The 21,945-nt window shown below is 38.4% G+C and overlaps 1 protein-coding gene across 6 annotated transcripts in view; it reads right to left on the reverse strand.

The window, feature by feature from the left end:
• The window catches only part of DNM3 (dynamin 3), a 187,351-nt gene that overhangs the window by 60,211 nt on the left and 105,195 nt on the right, over positions 1–21,945 (reverse strand). For all 6 annotated transcript variants that reach the window (XM_074832867.1, XM_074832868.1, XM_074832866.1 and 3 more), the window contains one exon: positions 8,411–8,520. In XM_074832867.1, coding sequence (XP_074688968.1) covers positions 8,411–8,520 — 110 coding nt within the window. The remainder of the gene's footprint in view (positions 1–8,410; positions 8,521–21,945) is intronic.

Below are 21,945 nucleotides of genomic sequence, written 5' to 3' on the forward strand. Positions count from 1 at the left end.
CAAATCTTGTTGATATTCAGGCATCTTTAAATCTAAGAGACTGTAGAAATAAAGCAGATACAATAAATGGGAACATTTCTAGAAGCGCAATTTGTGTGCAACATTTCCCTTGAATATTTAATGTTTTTTAAATGTAAACACATAAATGGGGAAGCTGTGTGCAAAGCTATATGCATATACCACATCTACCTATGCTGATTCCTCCTACAGAGTCTCATCATTGTACTTTAATATTCTGCATAGTAGATGAAAATGTATCTACAGCAGCATTACTGGAAATTAACATAATACTACTTTTTTTCCAGAGTGAAAAATACAAAAGGTTACCATTTGTTATCTGCAGATTTTATTACACTCTAGATATATAAACCTTAAGAACTGCATTCCAGAAAAAACACAACATAATTGCTCATGGAGATGAACAGTCAATTGGACTAAAAGCATCATTTCCGATTCTGGAATAGTTCCACACTCAGGACATACCTTCTCTAGGCCAGACCCAATACTTGAAGTTTCAGCAGACACCAAGCTGTAACTTTCCATACCCAACAACTTCTTCACTTTATTATTACCTTTGTTTCCAGCATACTGGATTCCTTCCCCCCCTATATTTCAGGGCCCAAAGTGAACTTTCTAATGCAGAAATGACCTTCACATTGTCCATAGGTATTTCTTTAAGCCCTCCCATCACTGAAGAATCCTAACATGAAAATGTAGGAATGCAGTAAGGTATTTCAAAGTGTACAAGAGGAAACGGAGACGTGCCAGGTAAGTTTGAAGACTGAGCCCAGCTATGAGTTACTGAGATTCCAGTCCCACTAGTCCTGAAGCCTGGGCTGTCAATATTGCGTAGAGGTTTGATTGCCTATAAAACAGCAGAACTATACAATCCAGGACCACAGGTGAATAACACAACTGAAAATCACAAAGAAAGAACTTTCTAGTTGCCTGCTACAGTGGAGGCAATATTAGCTGGCTTCTCTCTACAGCAGTTGCCACATCAAAACTGCTTGTTATGTGAGCAAACACAACCACCAAACCTCAAGACATATACTAAGATAAGGTTAAATATTTATCTCCAACAAACCTGTAAAGATTTTAAGGACAACCACTGTAGACACATTACAAACCCAATTAATATGCATGCATATATATTAATGCTTATCCACATCTTAACCATACGCATTGACAGCTTTTAGATGGAGTTGGATCTGGAACATTTCAGTAGACATACTGTGTATGCATGGAATTTTTTATATAGAGAGAAAATACAAACCAAGATTAAATGAAGATGCATTTATTCTTGCCAATATGGGAGGAGACAGAAAAGCAATTACAGAGCAAGAACATTAGTGAAATTTTTAGAACTGTGCCTATAAGCCACTTTAATCCTCCAGAACACAAAACCACATTTAACTTCAGCAGTCACACGGAAACAAGCAAAGCTACTCACAGACTGAAAGATAAAGGAATATCTTTTACAGGGATTTCAAACAACTGTGCTTATCATCTCAAACGATTTTTTGGTAAACACCTCATCTTTTTATTGGGATGCAAGCAGAACTAAAATGAACGTTAGCAATTGAGAACCAAATGCAAATTGGCCCAATTTTATTGCATGAAAAATACAAAAGATTCAATTCTTAGATATTTCTTATTTGATTGAAATTGAAATCCTACAGAATATGGGTTTCATAAATAGTTACCTAAAATGAAAAAGGGAGAAAACAACAGAATCCAGATACTCCAAATACGCTCACACAAGTGGGAAAGATAATACTGGATGAAACTCTGCTCTACGTTCTCTGCAACCGCACTGTATACACTCTGCTTATTCAACCTTAGTCTTAGTATACCATTTTATACACCTGTAATTCCACAATGAGTATTCTGGATATATGCACTATTTTTCATATAGGAAAGCTCTACTAGAAGCCCCGCAAATCATATATTTTGAAGAAACAAAAATGACCATCTGCTCTGAGTTAACAGCAATGACTAACAATTTCTATCAAGGCATGCCATTTCAGATCAGTCCAATGTGAATGCTAATTAAAATTAATTACACATGTCTTTGGAGATTTTTTCTTAATATCCTGAAAAGCCAAAGAGACAATCTCATGACATGAAATAATAGCACTTAAGGATTTTACCGCCTAACTCATGGGTGTCCCAGAAGTATAAGGATCTTTTCAAGTTCACACACAAATACACACACAAAACCACACAAATTAAAGGTGAAAATGAATGGAAGATATGCTGCTCAGTATATAGCCAAGCCTGGACAATGAAGTGTCTAGAGTTCTATATGTAATCCAGAACAGAAATGCAGCCAAAATTAACATCACACAAGCCAAAATCTGCAGTAGTAACAGTAACTGGCACTAAAATATTCCATAACTCCCTGGAGAAGAAGGTTTGATCGTTTTTGTGGTGAGGGATGGAAGCCTGTTTTGGAACCTGCCTTGGGGCCACACAGATGCAAAAGCTGCTCACAGCTGCCAGTCCCGCATCAGGCATGGCAGGACCACGTTGCCTGCTCCAGTCGGGGCAGGGGGAGCCAGATCCTGCTGGGTCACAGTCAGCAAGCAAGGTGAAGCTGTCCTGCAGGCTGAGTCAAGTTTACCAGCCATGACTTAGCCCATGCTTACAACACCCGTGTCTCTTGTAGGTGTCACTAACATTTCAGATCCCACACAATCACTTAGAGAATTTTCTCCAAGTACAGCTGAATAATGATAGTTAAGGTATGGGTTTGGCACTGCTGCTTTCTTTCCCTGAGAACTTTTAGCCTTTTAGCTTAGTAATAGCAGTTTTAAGTCTCAATACCTGCACCACCTATCCACCATACTACGTTTTATTTATCATACAAAGAATTCTTGTCAATGATAACAAAAAGGAAACATTCCAGGAAAAAAACAACTTTTCTTTTTCTTTTTTTAAATGGAATAGACTTGGGGGATAAAGGCTAGTTATTCCTTGGGTTTGTATTTTTTTCCTATTCTTCAATATTATACTCACCAGCATCTTAGAAGTTTGTTTACAAACATTAGCAGCTTTCTTCTGGATTAAATTTGTAGGGTTTTTTAATTAAATAGATTCTCATTTTTCCATCTCTAACAGAGAGGGCTCTGAATAGCTCATAGTCCAGCTCTTCCTGGGGCTTAGGTTTCTGAGTAATTCAAAAACAGTAACTAAACATACATCTCATCTTAGGCTTTCTCCTTTAGCATGGATTCCATCCAACACCTCCTCTGACCTGGTCTCCTTTCACTAGTTCCCTTTATTTTGGCTCTTGCCCAATTTCCCTTATATATGGATAGTAGTTAACCAGTTGCTGTCCGTAAGAAGAAATTCAGTACTTAAAGGTCTAGTGCATTTGGAGTCTCAGAGAAGACTTGTGCTCCATTCCATTCTAGAGCAACACTCAGCCAACAACATGCACCCAAAATAAATGCTGTCATACCTTTCACTTAGTAGACATAGCGTATTTTCCAGGGTCCTACTAGACAACACAGTTTCTTGTGCAATATGATTCCTGACAGTCAGAGTGTACTCAGGAGTCAGTAGCTAAAATTCATCGTCTGGCAGTTCTATTTCCAGTCCTATTGTATGCCCTCAAAACTTCCTTTTGATCACTTTCCTCTTGACATTCATCTGTTTTTCAGATTAAGGATCTGTTTCTACAACGAGCCTGCCCCAGACAGTCAGCTCTCATGGAGGGATGGCAGGTTCTGTCACACTGCTTCATGATTATTGAGGAGCATTTAGCTCTCAGGAGTCTATTCTTGTGAAGGCAAACAGGAACAGTTCTGTGCTTTCAATTTGCTCCTCACATCCCCCTATCATACAGAACCACAGAGGTGAGGAAAGCAACACCATTATTTGGTTTCATCTGGATCCTGGTTGGGAGGAAAGTAAAAGAAAGGGACACTTGGTGGGATCTTCCTCTGCAAGGAAGGGAGTATTTCACACACTGCTCCTGCTTCTTTGGCTCCAAGGAAAGGAATGAGTCTGAAGAGGAATAGAGCTTCCTGCATAGGAAAGACTACTGACAAGGGACTCTCCGGCAGGTAACTCTTTCCCGTCGTACAGTTGCTACTCCCAGTATTGGTAGCAAAGGCCTGAAAATTCACCAACAACAAACTTCAGCCTACCACCATTTTATAAGCCCCAAAATCTTTACCTAGTAGAATCTCTTCTTCCACAAAAGAGAAAGAATTAATCTCTCCAGAGTTGGAGAAGAGATAGAAAGGAAGCTTCTTCTCTGCTTGTAGCAAAAGAAGAGAGTTTTTACTTATCCTTCCTCCTTTATTTAGAAGAGAAGTAGTATTTAGATGGAGTTGTAATACAGTAATACAATTTATTGACCAATAAATCAGGAAAAAAGTACAACTACTCCACTGCAAAGGCAAAGGATTACTTTAGAACGACACAGAATCTAGTAAAATAGTGCCATGTGGATCCTGTAGTCAACTGGGCAAGATCATGAGAAAGAATGACTGCTTGCCCTTCTTAACTAGGGAGAGATGGAACCCGTTGCATAGATCCTAAAGGGAGGTACATTTAAGACTACAGTTCTTGTCTCATACTACAGCACTTAGCTAAAAGAAAAAGCACCAATCAGCAAATAATTTTTACAGGAAATACATGGGGAATAGGCAAAGTGTTTGGAATTAAATCCTAGAAAGAAAGTAAACTTTCTGGGATGGGCAGAATTTGTTTTGTTTGTTCTTGAACTCTGCACAAGTCTTACACATTCATCAATGAGGACATCGCAGGTTAATCTACAGGCACTGACAAAATCATCTCTCCTCCATTCTTAGCTCTGCCTAAGTCAGTCAGTGGCTACATCTACACAACTTCACATTACGTTCTACAGCAGTACTGCAAACAGTTCCTACAGTATAATTATTGTCATATACTTTTAATATATTTGATCTCTTTTCCCATCTAAAAGACTTGCCAGCAGTTTACTGTGGAGGAGAAAAGGATGGTTAACACAAACTAGGATTTACTTTCTTGACAGCTTTATGTTTAGACACATACTACTTGACTCTAACAGCCCAACTTCAGTTGCTTAAAGGCAGACTCCCGTAGATGGACATGGCCAAAAATGATCCAGGAGTCAAAGGGCACTCACTCTGATATACTTTGTTTTAATATCAAGTAATGCTAAGGTAAGTAAACGAGAGGAGACCATCTCTAAAGGTCTTCCATGGTGTCTATAAATTAAGTAGATGGGCCCAATCAAAAACTTTAAATAAATTACTTAGTTTGCTGAAAACTCACCCCCCCCCCCCCATCCTTTAAGCAACACTATATCTATTTCACACCTAGAGTTTTCTTTTTTTCTCCTTTTTAAAAAATTGTAATTAGAAAGTAACAGGAAAATAATTTAATTATTTCACAACACAGCCTTTTCATAAACATACAGTTACGTTCACTTCATGAGAATTTATCTTCACTGTGAAATCAATCGTCACAGTCTCCATTTACTATACATTACCAAGTCACATTTGATTCCTGTCAGAGAACTGTTGACTTCTGCAGTAAATCAAAATGACGGATACTGTTAGTTTCCTTCTGCATCTATCCCCAAGCCTCAGCTAACTCAAGATGGTTTTTCCTTCTATGCAGTGAAATGAGCATTTTCCTGGTAACTGTATTTCAGAACTGGAAAGGTTTTCATAAATGGAAAAAATGCAGGGCATAATCCAGGAAACTATTGAAATGTACAGTATCAGAAACATATGGCTGTAGCAAATACCTATGCAGTGAGGGCCTGGGTATGAAAAAGAGAACAAGCTTATTAAAATTCTTCTCCTAAAGGATTTTGCTTGAAAATTAAAATACTTTAATTCAACATTAAGAAAGTTTGCATAGTCAATGAAAAAAAATGCTGCAGATTATGGGGAAAAAAAAAAAAGATACACAGAATAATCTCCATGCTATCATGGAAGCTGGAACAGATGATTTTGCCTTTGTTCTTTAACGATCTACATCTTAAATAGCAAAATGGTTCCATAACCAGAACCCTCAGTGGGCAAACTCAGAAAGAGAAAGCTGATTTCTTTCTCAATTGCTAAGGTTTCTTTAATTAAAAAAACCAACCACTCCCCTCTCCCCCCCCCCCCCCCCCCCCCCCCAAACAACCAGAAACTAAGTTAATTTACATGAATTTTGAAAAGCAAGAAAGCCATATTCAGACACACACACCCACCCCCCATTCAGAAACCACGGATTAGCGTAAAGTAAAACAACAAGAAGACTCCTTATTTCAACAGATCTTTACTGATTCCCTGTTTCAGTTTCCCTAAGAATGTGGGACAGGGAATAGTCCCCAGTTGCGGGCCAGATCACTTTACTCAAGCCCCAGTATCCCTCCTTCTGCTGACACAATCTCTGAATTCAGGAGACAGTGGAAACTGATACTAAACTTGTTTTGACCACTTTGTGCCAGCAGGCAGATTTTCAGAAATATCAAAAGTCAGCTCTTTTACAGTGACAGAGGAATTGCCGTTGTAATTAGAATTCAATAAATACTTCTTCATGATCAACTTCTGCCTCCTTTTAAGCTCCAAGACTGTCTCCATAAACAGCTTCTTCCAAGGAAAAGTTATTTTGTTGTCTTATCGCTGTGCTGTCATGTCTTAACATGCCCATATAGATAGATATAAAGATGTTTTTAGAGCAGCTTGCAGATGCTGGAGAGTCTACTCACAGCCCAAATGGGCAGGGTTATTACAGACATGGCAAACATTTTAGACATCTGATTTTGAAATCCTTGCTGTCCAGTGTGTACAAAGATCCAGTGAAAATGTGAATGAATATAACACCCAAATAAATCCCAAATTTGCCAATGGAAATGCATACTTCTCTTGAATTTTCACAGCAGTTCAGTGATTAATATTTAAATGATGAAAATATCCAAAAGCCATTAGCCAAAACAAAGGAGAAACAACGAGCTAAAATTAACAGATTTCTCATGGAAGGAACTTAACATGTACAGCTGATATTAAGCCACCAGGACAAAGTTATCTTGACTGACTGATATACGTGCAATGTTGGGATGATTCACACATATCTATAGCAAAATAATCATAATTAGATTAATTTCCAGCATCTGAAGATCATTTATGTTTTGAAAAACACAAAAAGTTTTTCAAAGCTTTCTTCTGTGCTCCAGAAATGCAAGTGGTCAAGTGTTTGAAATCTTAATCCCAGCAAGTATGTGTGTGACATACTTTCAAAGGGCATCTCCTGGCAGACAATGTCCACATGTAGGCTAGCTGAGATCTCTGCAGATGTAGGCAAAGTGTTCATGGGGTAAGTTCAGAGCGAGACTCACATTGCGTCCTCATGTTTCTGGGGCTAGCAGAAACTTGACAGCCCAGAAATCCTGTGCTTTGCTTTTTCTTTGCAGGAGGGAGGAACACCCCTTGCTTCTGAAAGGACTATTTCTGGCCAGTTCAGGAGCAACAACAGCTGGCTCTGCAGGGAGCCACATCCAGCCCTCATCATCTTGAGCAACATCTGAATGTATTGCCAAGCTTTGGCAACATGAGGGGGGAGCGGGTGTAGAGGGACTTAGCAGAAGAGAAGAGGAAGACACGGGCATCTATCCATGCTACCACTACAATTAATTTATTTTCCTGAAAAAGAACTTACAGAAATTACACCTTATCTGCTCAAATGCAATTCCACTGAGACGGGTGCGAATGCAGCTCTCCTCTTCAGTAAAGAAAAAAATAAAATTTACAGGTCATTTGTATGTCTAAGTGTTGTCATGTTTCCTTATTTGTGCACAGTAATCTGAACTGGCTGTGCATCAGGAGTAGGCTTCCACAGAGCACCCGTACCACTTAAATCAGAGGATGGAGTCTGAAAGGAAAACTACGAGGCAAACGCTACAAAGCAAAGATTCTATTCATTAGGGAAACAGAGGAATCTTATTTGTTCTCCATTCAGCAGTATATAAACCCAAACAAACAATAAAGTGACTCCCAAGATTACAGACAGGCAAGATTTTCCACTGGAGAAAGTGAAAAGCAATGACGCTTTTGTGATTTACAACAGTTGAATTTGGTCACAAGGTACAGAAGTCATGAATGTTTTGGTAAGCCTAGGTGATTGCCAAACAAAACAAAAATAGGATCAGGAGATGATTATTCAGCCATACAAAAGAACTAGATGACTAATCATGGAGCTGTTTCACTCCATGAGTGGCTAAGAAGGACACTAACCTTTCATCCCATGATTATGCAACGGCAAAGCAGCAGATATATTAAGGGTATAAAGATGTTTCTTCACTCAACAGAGTGGAAATACCCGAACTGCATTCCCAGTTATTAAAATGCTCAGCTAGATAGTTTTACAGAAATATCTGCAGAATAGCACATTTTCTTACCTCTGCTCCGTGTTAAACAATGCAAAGATATGTTTGCTAGACATGAAACTCTTTTCAACATCTCGCACTTTCAAGTTGTCCAAAGGAAGCATATACTTTTTCTCCTTTTCCTAGAAAAAAAAAAAACAGATTAAAACAACACTGTGTGAGGAGTTTTGGAGAAGCTTGATCTCAGCAAGCTCTGCTTAGTTGGTAATGCCTTCAGTACATTTATTATCGTAAGGGAATATCCATAATTGAAATGTCTGCTTATGTTTCATAGACATGCCTGCCACAGAAATGAAACCTCAATTCCAGCTCTGTTTTTCACTGACCCTCTTAAAACATTTCCTGATAAAAAATTCCAACTCAAACACATAAGCATCTACATTTATTATTCTTCATTCCTCTAAATTCTAAAAAGAAAAGGGCCAGACTTAACTAAAATGGAAGTGTTTAATCAATACAGAACTCTTCTACCATATCTGCATAGCAACTGGAGAAACCTGTGACATAAAATTAATCTCATCTAGAATTACTATTATTAATTATTTAGCAGTGGCATTTGATGTTCCCAGGGATAAATTTTCATTCTTCCGGTAAAAAATACAAAAAAAAAAAATAAAAATCATACAAATCAATCAAAATCATACCATCATCAAGGTTTTACATATACCATATACAAACAAAACCAGACTCTAATCTAACCAGCTTGTTTCTCCAAACAGCAAGAATTATTTATTCACTTGCTGTACCCAACTCTTTTTGCATTTTCATCACAACTGTCATTTACAACACATTCTCATTTACAGCAAAATCACTATAATTTCACCTTTTCTAGGTTTCTTGCTTCCTGTCACTCCAAATTAAGGACTAGTACCACTCTCAAAGTACCTTATAATGTCAGAACAAAAAAGCCCTGAGATTATCAGCTGTTCCCATTGTGTTAAACTTCCTTGAAGTCCTCCTACTGATGGATAAACCAGGGCAAACCTCTCCATTTTGCTTTGCAAATACACCCGATGCTAAGTAGAAGCAATCCAAAGACAAAAGGGGCAACACTTGCATCCTCGTGCCCTCATTCTGTTTTTGCACATCACAATAAAATTGCTGATAAGGGTCCCAACACAGTACAGAGTTTAACACCTTTCAAAGGCTAGTAAGGTACTGTTAAGGCTGGTGCCATTATCATGGCAGCAATGGAGCGCGGAGAGGATTTATGCCCCAGAATTTGTGCAGTGGATACCAAGTGGGGTTCTCTTGAATATGGCTACCCAATGACTCTACAGAAGTTCAATAAATCACCAAAGTTGGAAAACTTAGAATTCCTTCACAGTCCCTTATCTGCCAACATGAAGCAAGACTGACTCGTCTCTGTCTAGACATCATCAGAACTAGCTGTCAAGTCTAGCACCCATTGGACTTGCTGGAGAATTGCAAACTGGGACATCACTTACAGTGGTTGGCTCAAGTAAGAAATATGCATGTGATAATAATTTATTGTATGCCATAGAACAGGGCAAAAGGGACAAACTAGGACTTATTTTTCTCAATACGTATTTCCCAGAAGAAATACACAAAAGTAACTTCCACTGCACAGAACTAGAAGAAGTCCTTGCTAGACAGAGATGTGTGTACTGTGAGGGCAGATGCAATTCAACTTGGCTAAGCTTCAGCAGATTGCAAAACTAAACCGGATGAGAATGTACCTAAGAGTGAAACTATAAAAATACAGCAACGTGTCCAACAATGGATCACTTTCCTAGACAGCTTCATAACAGGCCTCAGTAGAGGAAAAAGCATATTTCAAAGGCCCTTCTGGAAAAGTCTTGTTTTGTTGAATACAAAAGTTATCAAATGCAGTGTGGGAGTATTACATAAAAAGTACTTGATGGATTTTCAAACTGCCTCTAGCTTAGCCATCCTAGAAATTATTACCCACAAAAGATAATACATATGCACATTCTTCACTCTCTCATCTAACAACAATTCCGATGAAAGAGTCTAGTTCTGTGCCAGTCTATAGCTATTTATCACAGTTCATATCTATATTCTGCTTCCAGGGAATATATACTCTCTGAACCTTTGGGGCTCTCTCTGAAGGAAGAGTATACTGTCATCCATTCAGTAAGTATTACCACTGAGATAAACAAAACTAAGCAAAGTAATTTCAGAATTTGACAATAAAAAAGTAAATAAATAATAGTAAATGAAACAAAATAAAGAACTTACAGATAAGATATTTACATATAAAAATTAGAAGTACACTGTCCTCTAATACCGAGTTTTATCGATATGATTTGGTTTGATATTATAAACTAATGTCCTAAATAGTTCTGGTAGCATTTAAAAGGTAACAATATGTTAGCTTTGCTGACATAACGAAGTGGCACACACTTGAAAAAGATCATAGCATATAAATTCAGGAGAACACATATTAAACTTTGTGTTAGAAGCAAGTGATTTTTTTCAGCTGAAAGCTGGACTGCATGCTAATGCAAGATACTTTGTTTTCTATTTCAAACAGATTACATAAAAAAGTCTTTTGGGGAGAAATATAAATGTTATTTATTCCATCATAACGAAGAAAAAAACTAGATAAGCTTAATTTTAATCTTTAAAACTTATTTTTCATTACTACAGAATATGCTTATAGTGATTTACTATTCGATTACCAGAAATTTAAGAAGTTTCTGATGAAGTGTTTGTTCGGACAGACACTATTTATTGGCAAACCAAGCAACCACAGATGAGTAAAAATAGAAACTGATGAAAAAACTATACCAAGAATCTGATTGTCTAAACAAAAATTCCACAAGCAGGAAAGTTTTATAAATGTATGATGCCAAACTGTGAGAAAGCGTTTCTTCTGTAGCCACTAGGAAAAAGGAAATGCCTACTGAAGGCTAAGAAGTGGTTGGTATTTATTTACATGGCCTCCTACCCACACGCTGAGACAGAGCAGTTTCCAAGAAAGGGAAATCATAGGGTGCCTATGCTTGAAGCTAACAGACAGCATGTCACCTATGAGAGATCAGACTTAAATACTGCTTAATTCCAGGAGAAAGGTATTACTGCGACATTGAAGTGTGGCAGCAAAACCCATAGCAACTTTTTTTTTTTTTCCCCCCAAACAAAGAGGAAAAAAATATATATAAATGGAGCATGAGCTAATTCAACAGCAGATGAGCCCAACATCATTTCACCCTTAGGTCAATTAATATTATGTTATGTCAGGGCAAAAAAAAGCTCCAGCCAGGATTATCTGTGCATGTTTCCCACCCTCAGAGGCTGACAGCATAAGAAACAGGGAATGTATGAACCCTGGGAGGAATGGGGCTAGGCACACTTCTACAAGTGACAACATGCACATAACTGTGGGTCCAGTTTGTCCCCCTTCAGCACTTGTTCTTTTTTATTTATAGATTTTTATTTTTATAATGGGGCAGAGAACTTAAGTGTGACATGAGGGGAAAAACCAGCACATGCTGATCTCATGTAGAGACTTTGTCTCTCTTTTTCCTATACAGAGTAGAAGAGAAGGAAAAAGTGGGAGGTAGCATGGCCCATTCCTCTCTCTGTGACATGAAAAAAAAAAAAAAAAAAAAAAAATCCCCATAATGCACCATAGAAAAACAAACCAACCTGCTAGCCTGGGGAGGCCTTCCCACCCTTGAGACGATGTTTCACCACTCGTGGGCATAAGTAGCACTCACATCTTTAATGGACTAGTTCTGTTCTCTGACAGGCAAGTGAGCTGCCAGGAACTGACAGCATGATGTAAATATGCCATATTACAACTGCCCCTTCCTTCTGCAGTGTTTAAACGTACTAAAAATAAATACTGCTGAAGTCCAAAATGGCACAAGGGATGCAAAAAATACAACAGCAGCTCCCTTCCCCCCAGCAAGGTCTCAGCCAGCCCTTCCAAGCTAATGAACTTCATTTCATTTTCAGCCAGGGGCAGAAATCATTCCCTCATTTTGGAACTTTGTAGGCTCCGTCAGAACAGCAGAAGAAACAGCCTTGGACACAATGTCAGCTAACTGGATTATAAGGGGAATAAAATTCCTTTACTTCAAAGAAAAGAGATTGTTAAATTATTTTAGCTTTTTCCAGCTATCAAAGGTGGATTTGTTACATTTTTATTTGTTGCTTCAGGATGGCTACTGCACAACAGCAGCATGCAGGACAAACTCTACTCCCCACTTCGTATCCTGAGCAACAGAAGCAAAATTCATGCAGGACAATTCAAATATATGATGCTCAGATTCTGAAAGGCAGGTCTGAGCCTGAGCGCTGGCCTAGTCACACTTTCAGTTACATCACGGGGAACGGAGCCAGTTTGCTCACCACTTTGTAATGCTTTTTAGAACACCAATTTCCAACCGGGGAGTCACAGCACCAACCAAAACCTGCCTCTGCTGATTGTGGGGACTACAGGTTCAAAGAAATCCAGCTCCCAACTGGAAGTGCAGGACACACTGGAAAAGTTGGAACACAGGGTGGTTTTACAGCAGGATTCATCCGGGTGTATCACTTTGTACTGAAATTACAATTCTCAGGAGTGATTACTGCGCACTGATAGCAAATCCATTAAATGCCTCTGCCATTAGTATTATGCATTAATAAGGCAAAATAGTGAACTACTATAAAATGATAAACTGAGGAAGAACAGCTTTGAATTAAAGCTTGAGAACAGCAGATAAAAAGGTTGGTATTTCTGCCTCTGGACTAGATTTCCAGACTGACACTGTACTACTCTCTGCATTTGTTTTCACGTTAGTAACTGAGGCCTAATACTTCCCCTGCTCACAAGCATCACGCTAGACCTCGTTTCTGCAAGCAGCTAGTGATGGCAGGGCATCATTAAGGTATCCTGAAATCAGGGTGCTAAAATGTGTAGGTGGAACACCAAAGCTGAGCAACTATTTGGCAAAGCAGTTAAGCAGCAGAGGCAGAAAATACCAAAGTGAAGATGTTCTACAGTACTGCACTACTATAGATGGCTGGATCACTACCTTCATTTTACAGACAGGAACAGACACAAGCAGCAGTGGCTTGTGAACCTGCTGAGCCAATCTATATCGAAGAAAGAAGAAAAAAATAGGAAGTGTCAGGAAATGCTGGTGGTGGGCTGAAACTATGCCTGTTTACTCCTGAAAAGGAAAGGCTGAGACTTGTTTACACCTAGGAACTGCTCTCACCGCCAGTGTGTACTCTGTAGCATTTGATGAAAATGCAAACTATTAAGATGTCTCATAGCAACTTTTATAGTATTGAAATCAATACCCAAGAGTTAACTATATTCTAACTTTAAATATACCCAAGAGAATTTTACTGTGTTTCTATTTCAGTTTATTTTTCTCTCTCAGTTCAGAAAGCCACACAGCATCTTCCACAATGGTCTCTGCTTTACCACACTTGGCTTTAAAGCATACTCTGAAAAATGAAGCATGAGATACATCTTACTGCAGACTTCTGAACAAAAACAAAGCAAGTTATTTTATTACAGACAACTTTGCAATGCGGGATTCAGGCCTGAACATGCTCCTGGGTACAGCTGTAGAAAACATAATTCTAAACTGTCCAAAAAATTAAGGAGCTGCTTTAACAGAAAAACAATGTATACATAAACATTCTAACATTTTAATGAAAAGCATAGCAAAAGAATACTTAGTAAGTTGCAGATGAGAAGACCATGTTTCTTCCACCTATGCACCACTCCCTCCAGTCTTCTACAATCAACTCCTACATGGCTTTAGCTGTTGATAATAAAGCATTGAAGCCAAGCACTTTTCCAGGAGTTTCTTTTCTTTGACCACTGAAACCGGATTCGAACCACCATAGATTCTGATTCTTCAATAAAGCCAGCCACATGGGCATCAAGAAGCACTCCGATATGTACAAATGATTCCCTATGTGCTCAAGTGAAAGTTTTCAGACAAAAACTTCAGGCAAAAAATGAAAAATTATTGTCTCTCTCCCTGAGACTCCTCCACAGGCAGGTGGATTACATCTCCATGATTACACTACCATTCCCCTTCCCGCTCTGCTCTCACCATGTGCCAGGAGAACTCTATAGCTGTGCTACACCGCAACGGATGTATGTTACCTAGAGAGGAGTGCTATTACATGTATCCATATTGACAAGAATAATCCAGTATGACATATTAGAGAGCTGTCACATATAGGCATATATATAATTAAGAATCAACAAAGACACAGAAGACCCATTGTGCAACATATAAGAGAAACAATTCTAGGAAAATGCTAAAGAATAAAACGAGAGCTCCAAATTGAAAGTCTCAATACAAAAATGTGACAACAGCTTAGTGTGGCAAGACAGACTGTTAGAACAAAGGAGTGCATGGCACAGAGCACAAACACCAAATCTTAGATTCCCTCTGTGTTACAAGACTTTATACTCTGCCATGGTGGAGATAGAGTTCCTTATACAAATCAAAGCTGAAAATGCCAAACCTGAAACTGCAGTTGAAAAACAGAGATCTGATGATAGAATCAAGCTATTTCAGGTTTGAGTTGCTATCTTTTTATATTTTGTATTTGTAATATCTTTTCTAGGCAATTATGCATACTCCTGGCACTTTCCATTTTTCCCCAATCTTCTGGTACCTTTTCCCACAACATATTATTTAAAAAAATTTAAGAGGCGTGTTATATCTCTGGTGTTTCTTTGGATTAAATCTGATCCTAATGTTAAATCAGTCCTTAGTCTGGTCTTGTCATTCATTTTACAGTGTGTTACTCATTTCTCACAGTGTTTTTATCTCGTAAGAAGTGATATTATATCTGTTTCTGCACTTTCCTTCTGACCAAGCTTCTTCAGGAATAGAACCACAAGACTTCACAACTTTGTATTTGAAATACTTAATCTTTTCATGAAATGGTCACTGGTGTCTTTCTTGAAAGGAGTTTACTATTCTGCTACATTTCAAGATTTCACAGAAGGACACCGATATAGGATGTCTCTATACCACCATTTTGCAGCACAGCTGTCCAACTTTAGCTGAGCGTTTCCAGGGAGCTGAAGCTGCAGCTTGCATTCATGCAGCACACACCAGAGCAGAACCTCACAATCCACCTGCTCAGAGCTGGGCAGCCCTGAATCACTCCTGCCTGCATGAGAGGATGGGCATAGCACACAACAACGAACAACCAGAATCCTTGGGGAGTGCTGTGCCGAGCAACCAAACTGACCCTTAAGCAGGAGCTAACAAACCTGTGGCACTAAGCTAGCTCCATGTGGTTGCTGCCTGCGCAGCAGTCCCCACGTTATGGTACCCAGATAAACAACTTTCCCATCTCCATCTCTCATTTCCCTCAGTACTGAGGGGTGTCTGAGCAGGCATCCCATTGTATTAGTGCAGAGACTCAATGGCTGGATTAAAAAAAAAAAAATTAAAAAATCCCAGTTATTTGACTGGTACTCCCTGTGCCTTTACATAATCAGTGCATCAAACAGAAGTGTTAAAGTTTCTGGAATATATAACAAATTCAACATGATTTAAGATTGCCCCTCTTCAAAAGAGGTGTTTATTATCACAAGTGGAAGGGCTGGTCTTTCACTGGTCTGTGCTATGGGGATGTGCTGTCAGTAAAAGGATCAATCTGAGAAAGGGGCTGATGAAGAGGAAATCTCTGTTTAGCTCCTATTAGTTAGGATCTTGAAAGGTCATTTTGAATTTGGGAAATCTTGTCTGGGAAAGAAGCCAGCAATTCCTCTGAACTGAAGCGGTGCTGGCATTTAAAATTGAGAGAAAGCCCTGACTGATGAACCAGTTGACAGTCTGGAAAAAATTCTGCTGGATGTGTCTAGTGGCTGCTCCAAAGGTAGAGGGGAAAAAAAAGTATCCTTTGACCTTTTTATCCCTTGCAATGAAGCCTGCTTATGACAGCTTGTTTTTCTCTACGGGTGCTCAAGATATTACTTTTCACTTTTCACGTACTGCAGATCATCCAGCAATCACAGTGGTTTGTGGGAGCGATAGTGCAGGATGAAGGGCTTTGGTGCAGCATGTCTGTGCTGGCAGAGGGCACAGAGTGACAATGACATAACAGTTCCTGGGAGATCCAGCTTTGCAGCTGGGTACAGATTTCCATTCATACAGTTTACAATTTTGCTTATTACATATATATATGTACTCTATCATATATATGTGTGTGTATAAAAATATTTTTTTTATATATGTACACACACACATATGTTTTGGTGGTGGGATTTTTTTTTATTTAAAGGAAAAACATAATTCCTGAAACCTATTCTCTTTGAATAGAAGTGCAGCTCAGATTCCAATCCTGAGAAGGTGACGGTCTGGGTAGATGAACCTTTCCTGTTCTAATGACCTCTTGCATTAGGAATACTAAGTTAAGACTGAAAAAAACCAGTAAGTTTAACTGTATTTTCAGCTTCCTGGACCCCCTTAACTTGCACATAAAAAGAGAGCCTCTCGTTTATAAGCCTCCTGCAATTCCTTGGTAGGTATATGAAGAAGATACACCTTTGCCACATTACCCCTGTTTTCTGCTGGACAGGCATTTCTTAAAACTATTCTAGCTTTTGAATTAATTTCAGTTTCTATAAAATGAATCCTAGAAAAGCTCAAACTCAGGAAAGCCACCAGATACTTTTCTTTGGGTACCAAGTGAAGTATCTGGAGAGACACTAGATCCTTTGCGTGTGTGTGGAAAAAAAATAATCCTTCTTACCAAAATAAAAATTACATAAATCAAAATGCAATTACATAATTATGTAAAAAACAATAAGGAGGATTTTCCTGAGGCAACCTGTCTGTCTCTGCAAGACTCCTGAAGATGCAACAAAACACTCACATACAAATTAGTTCATGGCATTTATGCTGCCCTACTTGCTTGTTATCATTAAAAGCTTTCAGACAGTAATCAGTTTCACTGTGGTGGAGATTACTGCAAAATGCATTAAGAAGTTCACGCCTGTGGCAATGGTCACTGAAAATATTTTGGAAAGCATCCCAGAAGTATAAGACTTTTTCCAGACATCCGAGAGAAACTCTGCTATGACAGAGCTTCTGGTGTCAAGACTTCTCCCCCATCACCCCTCCTTTTTTTTTTTTTTTTTATAGCAGCATTTTTTTGAAAGGTACATTTCAGCTTTTTTTCTTTCTCTGTTTTAAATTTTTTTTTAAAACAAGCCAAGATACTTGGATCATGGAAAACGTTAACTTCTGAGACAACTGTCTGAAGATACCTCCTTCCTTGATCTACGTAATAAGTATAAATACACTCTGGTTTCTTAATTTCATCAAAGAAAAACTGTTGAATTGTAACAAAAGGGTGAGAAACCCACCTGCTTACTCTATCATAACAACATTTCTGGGTTTTTTTTGTAAAATAAACAGCCCTAGGGATATTCCTATATTAAATAAACAAAGAAAATTGAATACACCATAATCATCGAGCACTATTTCTACGTTATATGAAGAACATTACCTTCAAATGCTAAGCAACATATGCCATCAAATCTTCAAGGGAGTGGGTTTTGAAATGTGTCTCAGAATTTGACAAAAGATATCCTAAAATAATTATGGTGATGTGGAGGAAAACGTGCAACCCCCTGCCCCTGGAAATTAATAGTCATTAGATTGAAGCCTCCTTAGAAACATTTATCAGGAAGACTGTTTCTATGAAACTGTCCCAGACTGAAACACTCCTGAAGCTCATAGCCAAAGCTGTTCCTCAAACTGACCATAAGTTGTCTGTAGACTGTAACCTTCTAAAGACAGAAGTCACTTCTAAATGTACATCATCTGCCCCAGTAGGTACTTGAATGCGAGTGGGGATTGCAGAATTTATCATAGCAAACCCATAGCAATACCTGAACTCAGAAAAAGGAACCCGGCAAACATGGGCATGGGAATGTGGAAAAAAAGGTTGGTAGAACATCCAAGACACCATGAAACTATCATGAACAATCAAGAGCTAGAGGACAGCAGCAAAAGATGCAACCTCAAAGCATTCTTTAAAGCTACTGTCATTAAAAAACAGTGACTGCAAGGTGCTAGGCAGTGTTAACTTACTACTGACTCCTACCACTAGGACTACATGCAGAAGGAAGTGTGTGTAGGAGAGCTGCTAAACACGGCAGTTTTCAATCTGCAGGTCCTGCATTTTAAATGAAAACATCCAAGTGTTGCTCACACCCACCACCAGCTCTTCCCTGACAACGGTATGTTGTTGTTTCACGTGCGAATGCATGTACCGTGAAGGACACTCGACTTGTTGCTAGCTGTTTCAACTGTGCTGCTTGGCTGTTTGCTGGCAGTACTATACAGAAAACTGAGGTCCTGTCTCAGTGTCACGCTAAAGGAAAAGTGCGCCAAGCTTACAGCATACCTTAACAACACACAACTAAAATGGAGGGACAAATTCTACTGCCTTGGCCACATGCTACCTTTAAATATCATGGCAGATGTTGAACTAGGACAGATGTCAGCAGGAAGTACCACAGTTTGGGGAAGCTTAGAGCAGCACCTCTGGAAGGGATGAGACATCATCAAACAGGAATAACCATGACTGTCCAAGTGCCATCACTGCCCTTTTTTGTGATGGCAGAACTTGATTAATTTATTGACAGATCACCTTTGTCGGCTCCATACATGCTCACCTTTTCGTCCTTGCTGAATCAGAGCAACAGGGTAATACCCCTACACCAAAGCCTTAGGGACTGTCAGATACTTGGCACTGAAGGCAGTTCTGCAGGCCCAGAGCAGGCAATGCTCGTGTCCAGTAACAGATTATCCAAAGCTACGTTTTGCAGCCAGATAGAACAGAGCACAGAGCTAAGAAACAGGCTAGTGAAACACTCTGCAAGCATAAACTTAAAGCAAAACTTCAGTCATGTGGTATTAGTTTCACTACGTTGGAGGCAACAGCTAGAGGCTTCTGCTAAGAGTCAGATCATGCACTGCCACAACCAAGACCTACAAACAAAGCAGGATTGCCACTGTGCAGTGCAGGCACCGGAGGGAAGTGGGGTACTGAAGTCAGGAGACAACATCTGTGATACTTCTGGCTGCCAGATTAATTTCCACTGAAGGAGCCATGAAGGTTCAGTCAACCAGAGACTCCATCATCATTGCTGGGAGCAACAAGCACTAAGACTGGGCAATGAGAGTGTCTCTGAAGAGTATCAGCACCTGGGAGGAGGAGGCATTTCCCTTGCTTCGGCGTGGTGGATGAGGTCTCCAGTAACTGCCAGATTAAGAATCTTGGAGTTATATTATTTTGCTTTTTCAAAATAACATCCTTACTAATAACTTTTAAATATTTTTAATTGTTTTTCTACTTTTCTCTGTATCTCTTCCAATACATACTAACATCAAACCTTGTCTTTTCTTGCTATGACATTTTAAAATATGTCATTTCTCCTCTGTATAAAATAACATCATCTTTAAAGAATTTCTGTTCTTCCCTTGCCTGGATTCCTGCAATCAAGCATTATTCTGACTCATACCTAACACCCTCTTTTATTCCATGCTGTTTGCTTAGGGAGGAAAATACAAACTGAATATACTATTGTGTGGACTAGAAGTTGTGTTAAGATGACTAACACCTGCATTCACTTAATCATCTCTGTTAAGATCCTGTCAGTCAGACTCCCCAAGAACACAATTAGGGAAGGAGCTCTTTCCTACAAAAAAAAACCCCAAAACTCTAACCAATGATCAAAATAGCTATTGAGAACTATCTCCATCACACTCTAAAATCTGCAACATGCAGCTTGGATAGCTGTTGTTGATGAAGTGATAATATGAAAATAAGATTTTAAAGAGTCGATAAACAAGATGTAAGTTTTTGCTCCAGCAGAACTGTCTATACATGCTTAACCTCAGCTGTTTCAAAGAACCTATGAAAGATACAATGTCTTAAAGCCTCCAGGAGTTTCAGAACTATAAACAAGCAACAACAATGCAGGCGGTAATGACATTATCGCAAACACAGAAAAGACAACAAAAAAGGCATACTGAAATCTGAAAGTTGAAACACGCCTGCAAAAACTGAATTTTTATAGTATACAGTTGTATTACAGATGAGAAAGATAACACCTCTGCTTCTCCAGAAGAAAGTGAAATATTTATTAGAAAATGTACCATTTCCTCAAGAATATAGGTCTCCATCAATGCTGACTCAAAATATTGTAGATTATCAATACACTGGCCCTAAACTTGCAGGACGCTATTATATTTGTAAAGAATCACTCCAAAGTATGTACACTAATTCTACATAACACTGACATACGGCAGTGAATTCCCAGACAGTCAGTCAAAGTTCTGGGCAAGAAACCAAATTCCATGATTATTTTTTTTTTCTTTAAACACTATGTCAAAACACTCCTATTACTCGTTACTTGTGCTTTGAAAGATATACTCCATTACTCCTTAATGTCGTTAGCTTTTACAGATACTGCAACCAACAAGGAACTGCTGCTGGAAAAAATGTATTACAACTGTTTTCTAACACTGACATATTGAGATTGTTTCAATGTGAAAGAGGCACAGTGACAACAAAAGTCCAAGTAAAAAGAAGATAACTAACTTACAAATACATGTACATACTTGAATTTCAGTAAGGAATCTATAATAGTGAAACAAACTACCAAGTACTAAAACTCCCAAGTTTATAATTTTCCACATATAAATTCATTCTAGGATTGATTCCGAAAACTGAATTCATACAACTAAGCCTTACTGGTGTAAACGGTCTCACTATTAGTCAGTGAGCTCATTTCACACACAGTGATTCCTAATATCAACAGAGATAATCTTTTAACCTGTACTAAAGTAATAAAGAACATTTTAGACAAACATTTTTTCCACTCATTTTGTTTTCAAGACAAAGATATAAAGCAGGGAGGACAGCTTATTGCAAAGTTGTCCATGCAACAGAATTTAAAAATCCAATCCAAATCAGAGAAAATGTGTCAGCTAATTCTCCCTCTGCCCTCCAAAAGTCTCAAAAATATTGACATAAAATGTTGAAATAAAAATGTTCCTTAAAAATATTCCAAGTCTGCCTAAGAGCTATTTAAACATCGCATTCAGCAATTTGATTTTCTGTAATCTGTTTTTTACATTTACATTACCCAACCTGAATGTATATTTTAATTATTTTCTCAATTCATTCATTTTGCTGAAATAACATTCTATTCCCCTTTGAGAATATTCCCAAGGTTATAAAAACTAGATTGTCTAGCAGTTTAGATTTGTTTTAAATGTCTAACAATATATTACACTGGAATAGTTTGAAATAATGAGGGTTTTACACGAATTCATTACCAAACTATATAATTACTAGTAATTTCCAGAAAAAAGTACGTGGCAACAGACAAGGCTAAATGCATGTATATTTGAATAAAATACATTACAGAACTATTGCCATTACTCAAAAAAAAAATAAATACCCTACCAAAACCAAGTGTTATAAACCTGGAAAATTTACATTTAAAAGAAATTCATATTTCCTAATGGAAACAGAATACCTCAAATACATTTCAATCT

The sequence above is a fragment of the Strix aluco genome, chromosome 8, assembly GCF_031877795.1.
Source record: "Strix aluco isolate bStrAlu1 chromosome 8, bStrAlu1.hap1, whole genome shotgun sequence".
NCBI classification, from domain to species: domain Eukaryota; kingdom Metazoa; phylum Chordata; class Aves; order Strigiformes; family Strigidae; genus Strix; species Strix aluco.